The sequence below is a fragment of the Sciurus carolinensis genome, chromosome 3 (genome assembly GCF_902686445.1).
Source record: "Sciurus carolinensis chromosome 3, mSciCar1.2, whole genome shotgun sequence".
Taxonomy (NCBI): Eukaryota; Metazoa; Chordata; class Mammalia; order Rodentia; family Sciuridae; genus Sciurus; species Sciurus carolinensis.
In genome coordinates, this window is record NC_062215.1 from 181,904,101 (window position 1) to 181,916,579 (window position 12,479).

General features: G+C 55.5%; 1 protein-coding gene across 4 annotated transcripts in view; it reads right to left on the minus strand.

Annotated features, from left to right (window-relative positions):
- Ndufa10 (NADH:ubiquinone oxidoreductase subunit A10) overlaps nucleotides 1–12,479 on the minus strand; it is a 45,433-nt gene that overhangs the window by 28,716 nt on the left and 4,238 nt on the right. For all 4 annotated transcript variants that reach the window (XM_047543392.1, XM_047543390.1, XM_047543389.1 and 1 more), the window contains exons 2-8: nucleotides 11,752–11,920; nucleotides 11,011–11,226; nucleotides 8,765–8,851; nucleotides 6,126–6,247; nucleotides 3,841–3,920; nucleotides 2,857–2,911; nucleotides 710–795 (exon numbers count right to left, since the gene is read on the minus strand). In XM_047543392.1, coding sequence (XP_047399348.1) covers nucleotides 710–795; nucleotides 2,857–2,911; nucleotides 3,841–3,920; nucleotides 6,126–6,247; nucleotides 8,765–8,851; nucleotides 11,011–11,226; nucleotides 11,752–11,920 — 815 coding nt within the window. The remainder of the gene's footprint in view (nucleotides 1–709; nucleotides 796–2,856; nucleotides 2,912–3,840; nucleotides 3,921–6,125; nucleotides 6,248–8,764; nucleotides 8,852–11,010; nucleotides 11,227–11,751; nucleotides 11,921–12,479) is intronic.

Sequence of the window (12,479 nt, forward strand, 5' to 3'; positions counted from 1 at the left end):
TCTGAGAGGCCATGGGACAGGGACTCAGAAGTGCTGTGCCATCAGACACAGGCTGAACAGGTGCTCCCCTGGGTAACGCAGCCTCGGGTTGGGCTGCTTCCTGCTTGATCATCCTGCCCCACGCAGCACTTTGAAGACAGGTACCAGCATACAACCTGGTACACAGCTTCTGAAGACTCTTGCGAAAAATCAAGCCATGAATCACGTTTGCACAATCTGACTGGGTAACCGCTCCCACCTCAGAGCCTCTCCACATGCTGCCCCCTGGCTCTGGCCAACGTGCGGGACCTAGTCCTGGCTCTGTTCAAGACTCTCCAGGAGGGGGCTCCACAGGGCTCCACTCCTGAGCTCAGGGCTCCTGTAACTCAGAGCCTTCAGGACCCAACCCAGAGGTTTACTCTGCTCCCCACAGAATATGCCCCTGCATTATCTTTTAAATCTGGAACAGTGTCTAGCACAGTGGAAGCAAAATATTTGCTGAATTAATAACGGGAGCCAAAAAATAACTGCCCGACCAGGCAGTCAAGGACTGCTTGGAAGGAGAAAGGAAATAGATACACTCAGTGCTGGCTGGTGCCATTAACACCTGCCCCTGACCTTGGTCATGTCAGAGTTCTCTGGGTTTCTACAGCAGGCGAGCAGACCCAGCCTGGCCCTTCACAGGCAGCTCTGCTCCTGCTCGGCAGCTGCCCAGCAGCGAGGCACTCACAGCATGCGCAGGTTGTGGAAGGTGCGGTCGTCCTGGCTGAGCCACGGCCCCTTGTCGTACTTGAGGTACTCGATGTCTTCTACCACCTGAGAGAGAAAGTCCAGATGAAACAGAGAGCCCCACTTCAGAAGTCCAAACGCAGCCCACGCTCTCAACTACACACATCTGTCGCAAGAGTGGCACCATGAAGCTCAAGAGAATGCACAGGGGGGCCCTTCAGGAGGGCCCACCCCGACACCCAGGTGGAGGTGGAGCACCTCCTCACCACACAGTGCTCTCATGACTGCATGTGCAGGAGTCACCTCACAGGCGGGGACAAGGGGCAGCGGAGAGGAGAACAGGCCAGGGGAAAAGCTCGCCCTTGTGACAGACCCCTCACTTTGCCCCATGTAAGCTCATTCTGGAAGGCAAGGCTAACTCACAAAGTGACAGAAGAACCCACATCAACACTCCCAGAGGGCACTGCCATCTGTCCCCTGCCCCAGACCACCTTCCTGATGGGCAATCTTTCTACAGCAATCTTTCCATGCCCTTATCTCCCAAAATGTGCCTAACTGGGGACCACTATTAAGTGTGGTGGCACACGCCTGAAATCCCAGGTACACAGGAGGCTGGGGCAGGAGGATTGCAATTTCAAGGCCAAACTCAGCAATTTAGTGAAACCCGTCTCAATATTTAAAAAAGGCTGGGGTGTAGCCCAGTGGTAGAGCACCCATGGGTTCAATCCCCAGTACTGCAAAGAAAAGAAAAACAGACTTTAAGTACATTTAATAATGGCCTTAAATAACAACGCAGTCTTAGAGATAAGAGGCATTACTCTTCCAAGATGTGTGCCCCTGAAATATTCTAACACAGTCTAAAGTAACCTAAAGCATGCGCATTGCACTATGAAAACAAGGCACAGGGAAGCGAGCAAGATTCCCTGTCCCAGTAGCAGAGCTGCTAGAACAGAGACTTCATCTCTAAGGGGCCACTGCTCCCAGGGCAGAGCTACCTGGCCCCTTCCCTGCCCTCTCACAGGCAGGGCTGCTCTCAAGGTGTCCGCTCTGCCGGCTCCTTCTGCCAGGACGGACAAGTCTGTAGCCTGCATGTGAGCCCAGAACTGCCTGTCTCTTTGTAATTTATGTGTAACACAGAACGCAGGACATGGAACCTCTGTTCCTCACCAAACGGGTGCTCAAATGCTTCAAGACCATTTAAAAACTAACCTGTCTTCCTCTCCTTCATTTTTTCTTACCCATAAGGAACTGGCTTTGCCCAACTAAGTGGCCCTGTCCCTGAGCTCTACTTGTGAGCACCTCCTCGCCACACAGTGCTCTCATGACTGCGTGTGCAGAGTGGTTTTGTATTTGGGAGGCAAGTGTCCTGTGTTTTAGTCAGTTTTTTCACAACTATGACTAAATGAACTGATCAGCACAATTATATAGAAGGAAAGGTTTGAAGGCTCACAGTTTCAGAGGTCTCAGTCTAGAAGGCTGGCTCCATTATTCAGGGCTCAAGGTGAGCCAGGACACCACGGAGGAAGAACGTGGCAGAGGGAAACAGCTTGCAACGTCAGGAAGAAGAGACTCCACTCTCCAGACATGAAATATATACCCCAGAGCCACACCCACCACTTCAATTAATCCTATCAGGGATCAATTCACTGACTGGTTAAGACTCTTACAACCCAGTCATTTCTCCTCTGAACCTTCCTGCAGTGTCTCGCATGTGAGTTTTGGGGGACACGTCACATCCAAACCATAACATTCTGGATGAGTCTTTTTCTAAAGTTTCGCACTATTAAGTCCCTAAAAACCGCTCAGACTGAGAGGGAGCACACCAATGCAGACCTGGGGACATCACGACCTGTGACTGACTGTGCAGGATGAATGCAGCTTCCAACCTCGTCAAGTGTTTAACACAAATGTTGAAGCTGACAACAAGGTTCTCTGCATATTCACTGTCCATAATTTTATGATCACAAAGTTATTTTTTAAAAAAATCAAAATGCCACAGCCAGGGGAGGTGATGGGCTGGCTGGGTGCTGCTTCTGGATGGTGAAACCCTGCTGTTCCTAAAGCCAGTGGGATGGCTTTTGGTGCATGACTGAGACCCTCCCGTGTGACTCTCACGCAGGCACTCACCAGGCGTCAACGCTGCCTCACCTTTTCTGCATCCTCAGCTTCCTGTGCACTGTAGACCAAAACCTCACACTTCTCACTGCAGGAAAAAGCGAGCAAGTTCAGGGAGAGCCTCCCCAGGTAGCAGCACACAGATCTTTGCTCCACCAACACTCCCTGCCCCGAACCAGGCTCCAGGCTGGGGGTCCTGCAGCGTGGCAAAGCAGCAGCAGCGTGCCTGGCCTGAGGCCGTAACTGCGGGTCTGAGTCTTGGCTTCGCTCCCAACTGTGATGCCGGAGGCGTGAGATGGCAGCCACAGTTGACAGACAGCAGGGGCATGGGCCACCGCTGCCATTCCCACACTAGCTGCAACTCTGGTTACAGGAGGGGACAGCATGGCTGGGGCCTCACTAGACAGGCACCAAGAGCAACGGGCAGCAGGGGAATGCAGAATACCTAAGCGGCTGGACCTCAGAATCCAAGCACAGAGGAACCCACAGAGAACCAGACCAAGCCACGCCCAGTTCCCTTGGTCCTCAGTCCTTCATGGGGACACTGGAAATCAGCTCAACTCGGTCTCAGAAAGAAGGGGCACAGTTCACTGCTGCCAGCACGTACACCCTCTCCCAGATCACACTGACCACCCAGCAGCCTGGCTGCCCTGCGGGGATGACTGAAAACCCACAGTGACGGATGTGGGCCTCGTCCAAAGAAGAACTGCCTCTGCCAGCCCCCAGAGCAGCCAGAGCAGCTGTGTGGATGGCAGGCCATCAGGCACGCCAGACCAAGAGGCCCGCGGGAGCGCTGTCACTGCCCAGCGTGACGGAACGCTGAGCCCTCTTCAGCCAGAAAAGCCACAAGTACCCCTGCTGCGAAACACCTTCAGATTCTAAAGCACAAATAACTTAGAAATCTTAGACTATGACCTACGTGTGACAGAGTTATTGCAATTTCATGTGAAGAAGTCCAATTCCATAGGGCGTTCCTAAGAGAAGCCCTTTAGATCCCCAGTCCCGTGCTTGGCTCACCTCATCTCAGGGAGGAAGGTTTTCTTATAAGCATTTTCGATGTCCTGGAGATAGGCAGAGGTGATCTTCATTTCATGTGGCTGCACAAAAGAAGAACAATCACACAGCGAACATTCTGACATTGATCCGTACCTGTCATGTGCACAATGCAAACCACAGAATGGTGTGGCTCCCTTCTAACAGGCGAGCCCTGCAGGGACCGAGGGGCATGGAAAAGACCCAGCACCAGCTGGATTACTCCTGTCTGCAGTGAACACCTAGGCTGCACGGACCCTGGGAGCCCCTCTTACAGGCTCCGCTGCTGCCTGTCCTGCTGCACCTGGACCCGGGCACAGGCAACAGGTCATGGGCACCATGGGGCCGCTCGCCTCTCCCCAGTCTGCCCTCAGCATCCTCCTCTCTCCATCTCTCCACCCTCCCCTTCTCTACCACCCCCACACTCTCCATCTCTCACCTCCATTATCATCTGAAGTCAATTATATTAATTCTTGAATGAAACGCCCTGCCATGTGGCAACTCCAAGGGCTAAGCTGTTCTCTTTCTGCACTTGTGTCTTTTTGTGCCTGTGCTCCTATCTGACACACACTGCTCACTCACATCCTGCTACCAAGGGCCTCTGCAGGGGAGCACAAGCCACGGAGGGAGGGACCGGCCCCCCTGCCCACACCTGGTTGTCCAGTGCAGGGGTGCTTGGAAATGCTTGTTGGGGGGAAGAGAAGGGATCAGTCCTACTGTTTTGACTTAACAAATGATAAAAAATATCTTAGAACTAGTTGTTGGTGTAGTTGTCATGATTTGGTGACTTTCCTAAGAATCATTGAGTTATACCTTAAATTGGGTGAATTTTAAGAAGTATAAATTATACCTCACTAAAGCTGTTTTAAAAAAATAAAAATAAGACCACTCTGGAGCATCTCTGGAGGGCCTGCAGCTCAGCACCAAGACAGGCCCAGGGACCACACAACACTGCATCTTCATGGCTCTCAACGAAGGGGCCACTCCCTCAGTAAAGCTGCTGTAACTGGGCATTGTTCCAGCAAGGACCCAGCTCAGGACAGGCGAGCTCCCAGCACCAGCCTGCAGGAGGCGACCAGCACCACAAGAGCGGGAGCCACAGGCCTTCACCGGGTCCTCACTGGCCACGCACGGCCCAAAGTGAAATAAGATCACATGTAGCCTGATCAAAAACAGCCCCCTCTGCACTAGAAACACCACAGAAATGTGACCCACAGAGGCCAAGCCTTCATTCATCCAGTGACCAGTGATGCAGCTGTCCTGGAGCACAGCAGGGACCTCGGTGCTCCCTCAGGTATTCCCAAGGCCCAGGTGCAGGCACAGCCTGAACCGAGAGAGGCACACGCACCTCCACTACCATCTCTCTTGCACAGTGTCTCTGTGTCTCCCTCATGGTCATTTCAGCTGGTGACAACATTCATCTAAAACTTTACTTGGGAAAAAACTGGTTTCTCTAATTTGGACTTTAGAATTATTTCTAAAATATTATTGTCTAAGACAACAAAATAGTTATCTAGAGAATTTGGAATATATACCCTAGATTTTCTTAATAAATGGGGGGGAAATGTCAAAAATTATTACACTGGCAAACAATTAAATATTTTAAATTTGCAGTTGCTGCCTTTTATCATCTGAGGGAATGTCCCTGAGTCTAAATCACTGATCGCACTAGAAGCAGCCTGAGGCACAGAGAGGCATGTGCAAGGACGCTGCAAGTCTCACAGGTGCTTCAACTGAGAGGTCAGTCTCCTGGAGCCGCCCGGAGGCAGCAAAGGACACGGAAGCCTCCGCTGCCCACAGGAGCCTGCCATTCGGAAGAGACTCGCTGAGCACCCACACGTCCCTCCACGGAACTACTGCAGCCCTGTCCAGACTGCCGAGAGGATGGCACGCACCAACCTCACACCCTCCACCCTGCCTGCAGGGCTACTGGGAGCCACCTGAGACCCAGCCCAAGGAACAGAGCAACCATTCTACTCCTCTAGAGCCAGAAAGGAGGTCGAAGAGGGAGGGGCTCGAGTCAAGAGGCGAATGAAAGGAGGCACTCAGCAGGCCTTCCCTCCTCAGGGGACAGCCTGGGCGGCCCAGGAACAACCGTGGCCTGGGCAGCGCTGGGAGCGCCAGGCTGAGCCCAGGCCTCCCACGCACAGGCGCCTTCCCTCAGCAGTGCCCTGTAGGTGTCGTGTCGGGCACCCCAGTGAGGACCCCCAGGACGCAGAGTCCCACGTGGCCTCTGGAGGAGCAGCACAGCCCCCCACAGGCCCACCTACGTCTCCTTTCTTCTGGATCCGACTCTGAACTTCCGGCACAGGCACGTCGATATAGATCACCACGTGGGGAGGCAGGTACTCGCAGGCCGTGATCTTCTTCACCTCATTGTAGTGGTGCACACCTGGCACGAGAGAGGCCATCATCACCGGCCCCGACAGGCCTCTGCACACGCTCCTCCTTGAATGAAGGGCAAAGCTCATGCCGTCCTCAGGGCCTTGTGCCAACCGCACACCCATAAGTCAGTCGAAGCCACTGAGCACACCCTTGTGGGCGCACAGCCCACCAGGGGCCCAGGCAGGCACACAGCAGCCCACAAAGCCTGCATCCCTTGTACCCCACGTCCACACGCTGGAACCATCAGGTGCAGAGTTAGTTGCAGGCAGCTCAGACAAGGTAAAACATGATTCATGCTGGACCTAAGAGCTCTCTAAAGGACAGAGCCAGCATGTAACCACCACCATGCTTCCTGGGCAAAATGGAGTCATGAGAGTGTCATTTTGGTGCTCCTTGAACTGGAAGGCTTGACATGTGCCTGCTATGTGTGTATGGATTCAGAGCAACACAGTAAGAACCTGGTCTTCTCTACAGCTAGTAACACAAAGAGAACAAGGCCACCAAGGCGTCTGCAAGGACCCCACTGGGCCAGCCCCCCAGGATGGCCATGATGCTAAGGAGTGCTTCTGCTGTTCAGAGCACTCTCCAGGGGGCATCACAACCAGCCACAGCAAACACCACTCAGTGTGTGGGCCCAAACAACCACCTTCACCCCACGGTAGAATCTTCCGGAAGTCACAAGCAGGTGATCCTGCTAAGGACCACTGAGAGGCAATTACATCACTTTAAAGAAAACACTCCTCCTGGAAACTCACTTTGGAGTCACCTCGGGATGGGTCCTGGCCAAAGCCAGCAAGGACTGAGCTGGAGGAAGGAGAAGGACCCTGGAGGAGGTGTGGCTTTCCCACTGCCAGTGCCCACTCCCTCCCCACTGGTCAGCACCCCTTTCAGGAGACCCCACCACCTCACAAGGCACACACCCTTTAGCCAGCTCACTCCTGCGGGGCACCCAGGCCTGGTCTCAGCCCTCGCCACCACTCCACAGCTGCCCCCAAAACTGCCTCCGGCCCAGCCCAGCCCTCAGGTCTGCAGGGCCAGCGCTGGTTGCCTGAGGTGTCTCCCCTGGCCACTCTTGAGGGAGCCTCCCCCCAGAGGCTCACAGAGGAACCCGCCTCTGGCCTGTTGCACCTGCATCTTCTCTCATAGGTCCACTGTCACTCTCCAACTTGGCTCCATGAGGTGACCACCAGCCTGCCAGTGTCCCTCCTCCCTGTCTCAGCTCCAGCCTCCTCCACCCTGGGCACCTGTCCACTCCCCTCACCAAATGTACCTCCAAACAAAAGCCTGCTGCACCTCACACACAGCTGACCACGTCCCTCCACCCTGAGAGCCTCCAGTGGTTCCACAGCTCATCAGCAAGCGTCCTGACCCTGACCCAGGGCCAGCCCTGCTGCTCCAGTGCAGCTCCACAACAGCACCCCGTCCTGTCCCCTGGGCGGGCTCCTGTCCCTACGGGGACCCCTGAGGCCACTATGGAGGAAGCTCCCTGTCTCCCCACAGGCCAGATCTCTGGTGTGCGCCCCACCATAGCACCATGAAGACACTGAGGAGCTGCAGGGCAACAGACTGCAGCCCACCCTGTACTGTGCTGGCCTAAGCCCTTCCCATCCCCAGGGCTCAGGGTTTTCCCTGGTGTCCCTCCATATCCCCAGCCCCAAGACAGAGCTGGGCACATGGTGGCAGTCCAGAAACCCACTGGGCACGTCTAGAGGCTCGCCCCTCATTAGAAGCAAGGTTCCACCCACTCTTCCTGCTGCATACACAATGGTGGAGGACCCTGACTGTCCAGACGTGGATGGACCCAGCGCAGGGGCCTCGACCCCAGAAGCAACAGTGCTTGCTCAGTCTCCTGCTTCAAACAACCGCACTTATGCTGACCTCCAGATTCCACCTTCCTGCCTGCTCCCACCACACCAGCACAGGCGGGCAGTGGGCAGACTGACCACGTGGCTTTGGCAAAGACCTGCCTGACACACTCCCTGCAGACATTCCAAGCCCACCCTGGCTCAAGTCAGCCTTCTATTTCACGGGAAGTCATCACTCCTTTCTCCTCCTGTCCACGCTGCTACCCAATGCTACTGTCCCTGAAAACATGAACATACAACAGGTCAGAGAGGGGAAAGGACTGCGGTGACCACGCTGGACACTGCTGGGTAGATGCAGGGAAGCCAGACGTCCCAAGGCCTCAGGAAGCACACAGGCAATGGGGTGCCCAGCACAGGGGGGCCTGCAGGCCACGGGCACACAGAGGGGTCCTGTGGGGCTGCCCAAGAGCTGGGTGCTTTGGTGGAGGGCGGCAGCCGTGGGCTAGCTGTGTGCTCGCAGGCACCTGGGACTCCACTCTGGTTCCACAGGGAAAGGTGCAAGGAAAGAGGGGAGGGCAGCTCAGCGAGCGCTCCCCTGCCTGTGAACTGTGTTCCACGGCGGCACCCAGGCCCGTGTCATGGCCTCTCCTGAACACGTGGGGGCACAGTGCCGCCACCTCAGAGCCCGCGTGCCCGGGAGCTCAAGGGCTCAGACTCACACTGCTTGCGGATGAAGCCCTGGTTGTACATCGCCTCCAGGAAGACAAAGTCGCTGAAGATGGAGCGTTCCAAAACCACGCCTTGTCCTGTTTAAGAACAGGTTAGCAAAAGTTAGAAACCAGACAGGTTAAGAGTATTATTCACTACTAATTTCGTTTTAGAAATGGAAAAAAAACATTCCATTTCTATACCAACATAGTCAAAAGACTACAATCAAATTCACAAGAGGGAAATAATTTTCAAAAACTAAAACCTTTTCCATTTTGGTGACAGCTGCCACCTCACTCAATCAGCTATCACAGAAGCGTCTGGCTGACACGAAGAGTCTGTGTCTAAGCGAGCTCCTTCACCCTCACTGGGCCCACTCCAGTCCCGCTGCTGTCCCGGCCATCTGGCTGGACTCCAGTCCTGCCTCCTTCTCTCGCACCCACATGCCGCTCATCACAAACTGTCTACGCGTCCTCCCAACACCCAGAACACAACCTCTGGGCCTGCTCTGCTAGCCCCTCCCTTTCCTGCCTCCCCTGGTCCCCAGCTGCTCTCCAGGCAGCAGAGGGACACTGCATCTGGCCATGTAGCACTCGTTACTCCTGATGGCCTCCTCTCTCCCGCAGGAAAATCCAATCCCTGCCTTGGCCCTCAAGACCTGACCATCTCACCAAGGCTACTGCTCTGACCTGTCTCGCTGACTCTCAGCCTCACTGCTGTAACACTGTCACGATGGTACCTGAGGGTCACTCACACTGCTCAAGGCACAGGGCCCTTGCAATCAGCCCTGCTGGGTCTGGGCAGAGGCTTCCCTTGACCTTCCCATCTACGAGAGCCAGCCTGGCCCTTCTGTGGGGCCCCTGCCACCCATGCACTCACTGCCTGGCATCCCTGTCTCCACCTCTGGTCATCACCCACTACCTAACTCAGAAGCACCCTCCCTGTGGGACCCCAGGCTCCTGGAAGGGGCCTGGCATATGTGTTCAACACAAAGACGAACACACAAGGAAACAGGAGGGCTTCCATTCAACAAGTAAAATGCTTTTAAGAAATGGTAGTTAGTCAGAAAACAGTAAAGTCTGCTTCAAAATGAAACTGGAGTGGCCCAAATACCAGTGTCACATCCAAGCTACTGCACAGTAGTGTGCACTGGGTACGGTCCTGGTAAACAACTCTAACAGATAGACGCAAAACTCACGTGTCCTTAGAGCAACACAAACCTAGATAAGGGCAGAGCTGTGGAAGAAAAAAACTCTCTAACCAAACACTGGACAAGCAAGACAATGACTAGACAGACCCCAGGAGAGGCTACTGAGGGCTACGCTGCATTTCCTGGTTCCTTGCTGGACGCAGAGACCTAACAGAGCACAAGGCGGTGACTCCCGAATGCAGGTTTAGGGGCCAGCCCTGTCAGCTGTTCTGACAGCTCAGATGACGCGAAGCCAACCCTGGGGGCACTCTGGCAATTCACCATGTGACAACTGCTGTGGAGTGACACAAAGCTATAAAAATCAGTCATCTCCCCTCTGCACACACGTGGGTCAGGCCAGCAGCTTCTAGCTGTGGGTTCTGAGCTCCTACAGCAGAGTGGCTTTGACCAGAACTCAACAGTACGCCCGCTGTCCAGCTCTCTGGATGTCCTGGGGCCAGGTCCCAGCTTAGCACACGACGCCAATTCCCAGGAGAGTGCAGGGGCTCCTGCGGGACCCCAACCGACCTCAGCTGCACAGGTATGACCTGTGCCCCTGCACTGTCCCGCCTTCACGCCGCCTTGCTTCGCGGCCCTGCTGAGCGTCTCCAGGCTCTGGGTGTGCTGCATGAGGCACACCCTGAGCCATGTCTGCCGCGTGAGCCCACGGGACCCTGTGTGTCCTGCCCTCCGATCCTGCCATCTCTTCAAGTTCTAACTTTCACCCTGTGGCTCTGTATGGATCCCAGCTGACCTCCAGGCCTCCACAACCATCGGGTGCTGCCCACCGTCCCTCTGTCCCTCATGCTCCCTCCACCTGGCTGGGACCCCACTGCCTCCCAGTCACTTCCATGGTCTCACCTCCCTCCACCATTTTGGCATAAAAATCCCACCCATAAAACCTCACCCAGTGCCCAGGGAGACATGCTAATCTCACCCCAAAGCAACAGAAACAGGACTCAAGAAATCGTGCTCTTACTGGAAAGCAGAACATGCCTCCAGGACCCCTGAAGGATGCACTGTGAACAGGACTGAGCAGCAGCAGACGGTAGCCCCGCCAACCCTCACCTGTGCTCAGCAGGTGCTCCAGGGCGTCCGCGTACTGCAGCAGGCGGCTGGCGTACAGCCAGGACTGCAGGCGGTAGCTGTTGCCATCGTTGCTCTTCGGGTCATCATAGAATTTCTCCAAACTACAGTTGCCACTGAACTCCACGTCCAGGGGACGGCCGTCTCCCGTGGTGCTGTCTGCGTAGTGTATCCCTGCCTCAGGAAAGTGCTTCAGGCCTGAGAGAGAGGTGCCTGGTGAAGCATGAGTGACCCACTGCGGGACACACAACCCGCCCTGAGGCCCACCCCCAGCTCCCTCGTGCATCCTGGGAGCAGAGGCACTGCTGACCACACACCCGGAGTGCTTCAGGGCTCAGCAGCCACACTGTACCCGTGCAGGGCCCTCCTGAGAGGACAGCTGCCCAGACAGGAGCCCTCTGTGACACAGGCAGCTGCCACTGGGCACCAAAGAAGGGCACCATGGAAAACCGGGCTTTTTTCCCAGTCTGTCCGTGTGAATGAGAGTGACGATGACAGGTCTGCAGCAGAGGCCATCACAGCCTCCAGGACGTGCTGCCTGCACTGCCCAGCCAAGTCCAGGTCAGGCTGAAACCAGCATGGACAGGAGACACTTTAATGCTCCAAACATCTCAAACATGCAAAGGCCTCCCTGGGGCCTGGGTCCGCCTACTCGACAGTGAAGCCAAGTCAGTGAGGCCAGTCACGTGTCTGAGGGCCACTGCGTGTGACAGAGGCTTGTACCTAGTTTCTCTGCTATTGCTCTTGCCAGCGTGCCTTTCCCAGAACAGATGTTGCCATCCACAGTGATCACTTTGCTGGACTCCGTCAGCTTCTTGGTTGTCCTATCACCAAGCAGAAACGCCAAAGCCCCATACCGCAGCTCGCACCGGGTGCTGGTGTGAAGCTGTCCCTGGAAGACACAATGGCACACAGCACATGAGCCCTCTGGTTGCTGCAAGCATTAGCGACTTAGAAGTACCAAGAAACCCATCAGTGATAAGAACGCCAGCATCTAATCACCAGCACTGGCCGGGGCCTGGAATAGAGCACGCGGTGGGCTTAACGTTCCATGAAAATGCAGGGACGGATGGCTGGCAGTGGGTGGGAGAAGGACAGGAGGGAGGCTGGGGAGACAGGACGGCTCATGCCAAGCCCGGCCTACTCACCACCACCTGTTAGAGCACTTCCAGGGGACGTCCTGAAGGCCCCCTGAGCTACAGTCCTAAACCAAGGCGCAACTTCAAACCCTAATGGACGAATCTGCTTTCCTCACAACAGCAAAATGGCAAAATGGCAAACACACACGCTGCCCTTGCTAAGCTCTCTGCCCCTCCTCCAGCCACTGACCCCACCCTCCACCTCTCTGGTCACAGATCCCCTTGCTATGCTCCCTGCCCCAGCTCCAGCCACCGACCCCACCCTCCACCTCTCTGGACACAGTGTCACCTCGCTCCCTGCTGTCCTCACTC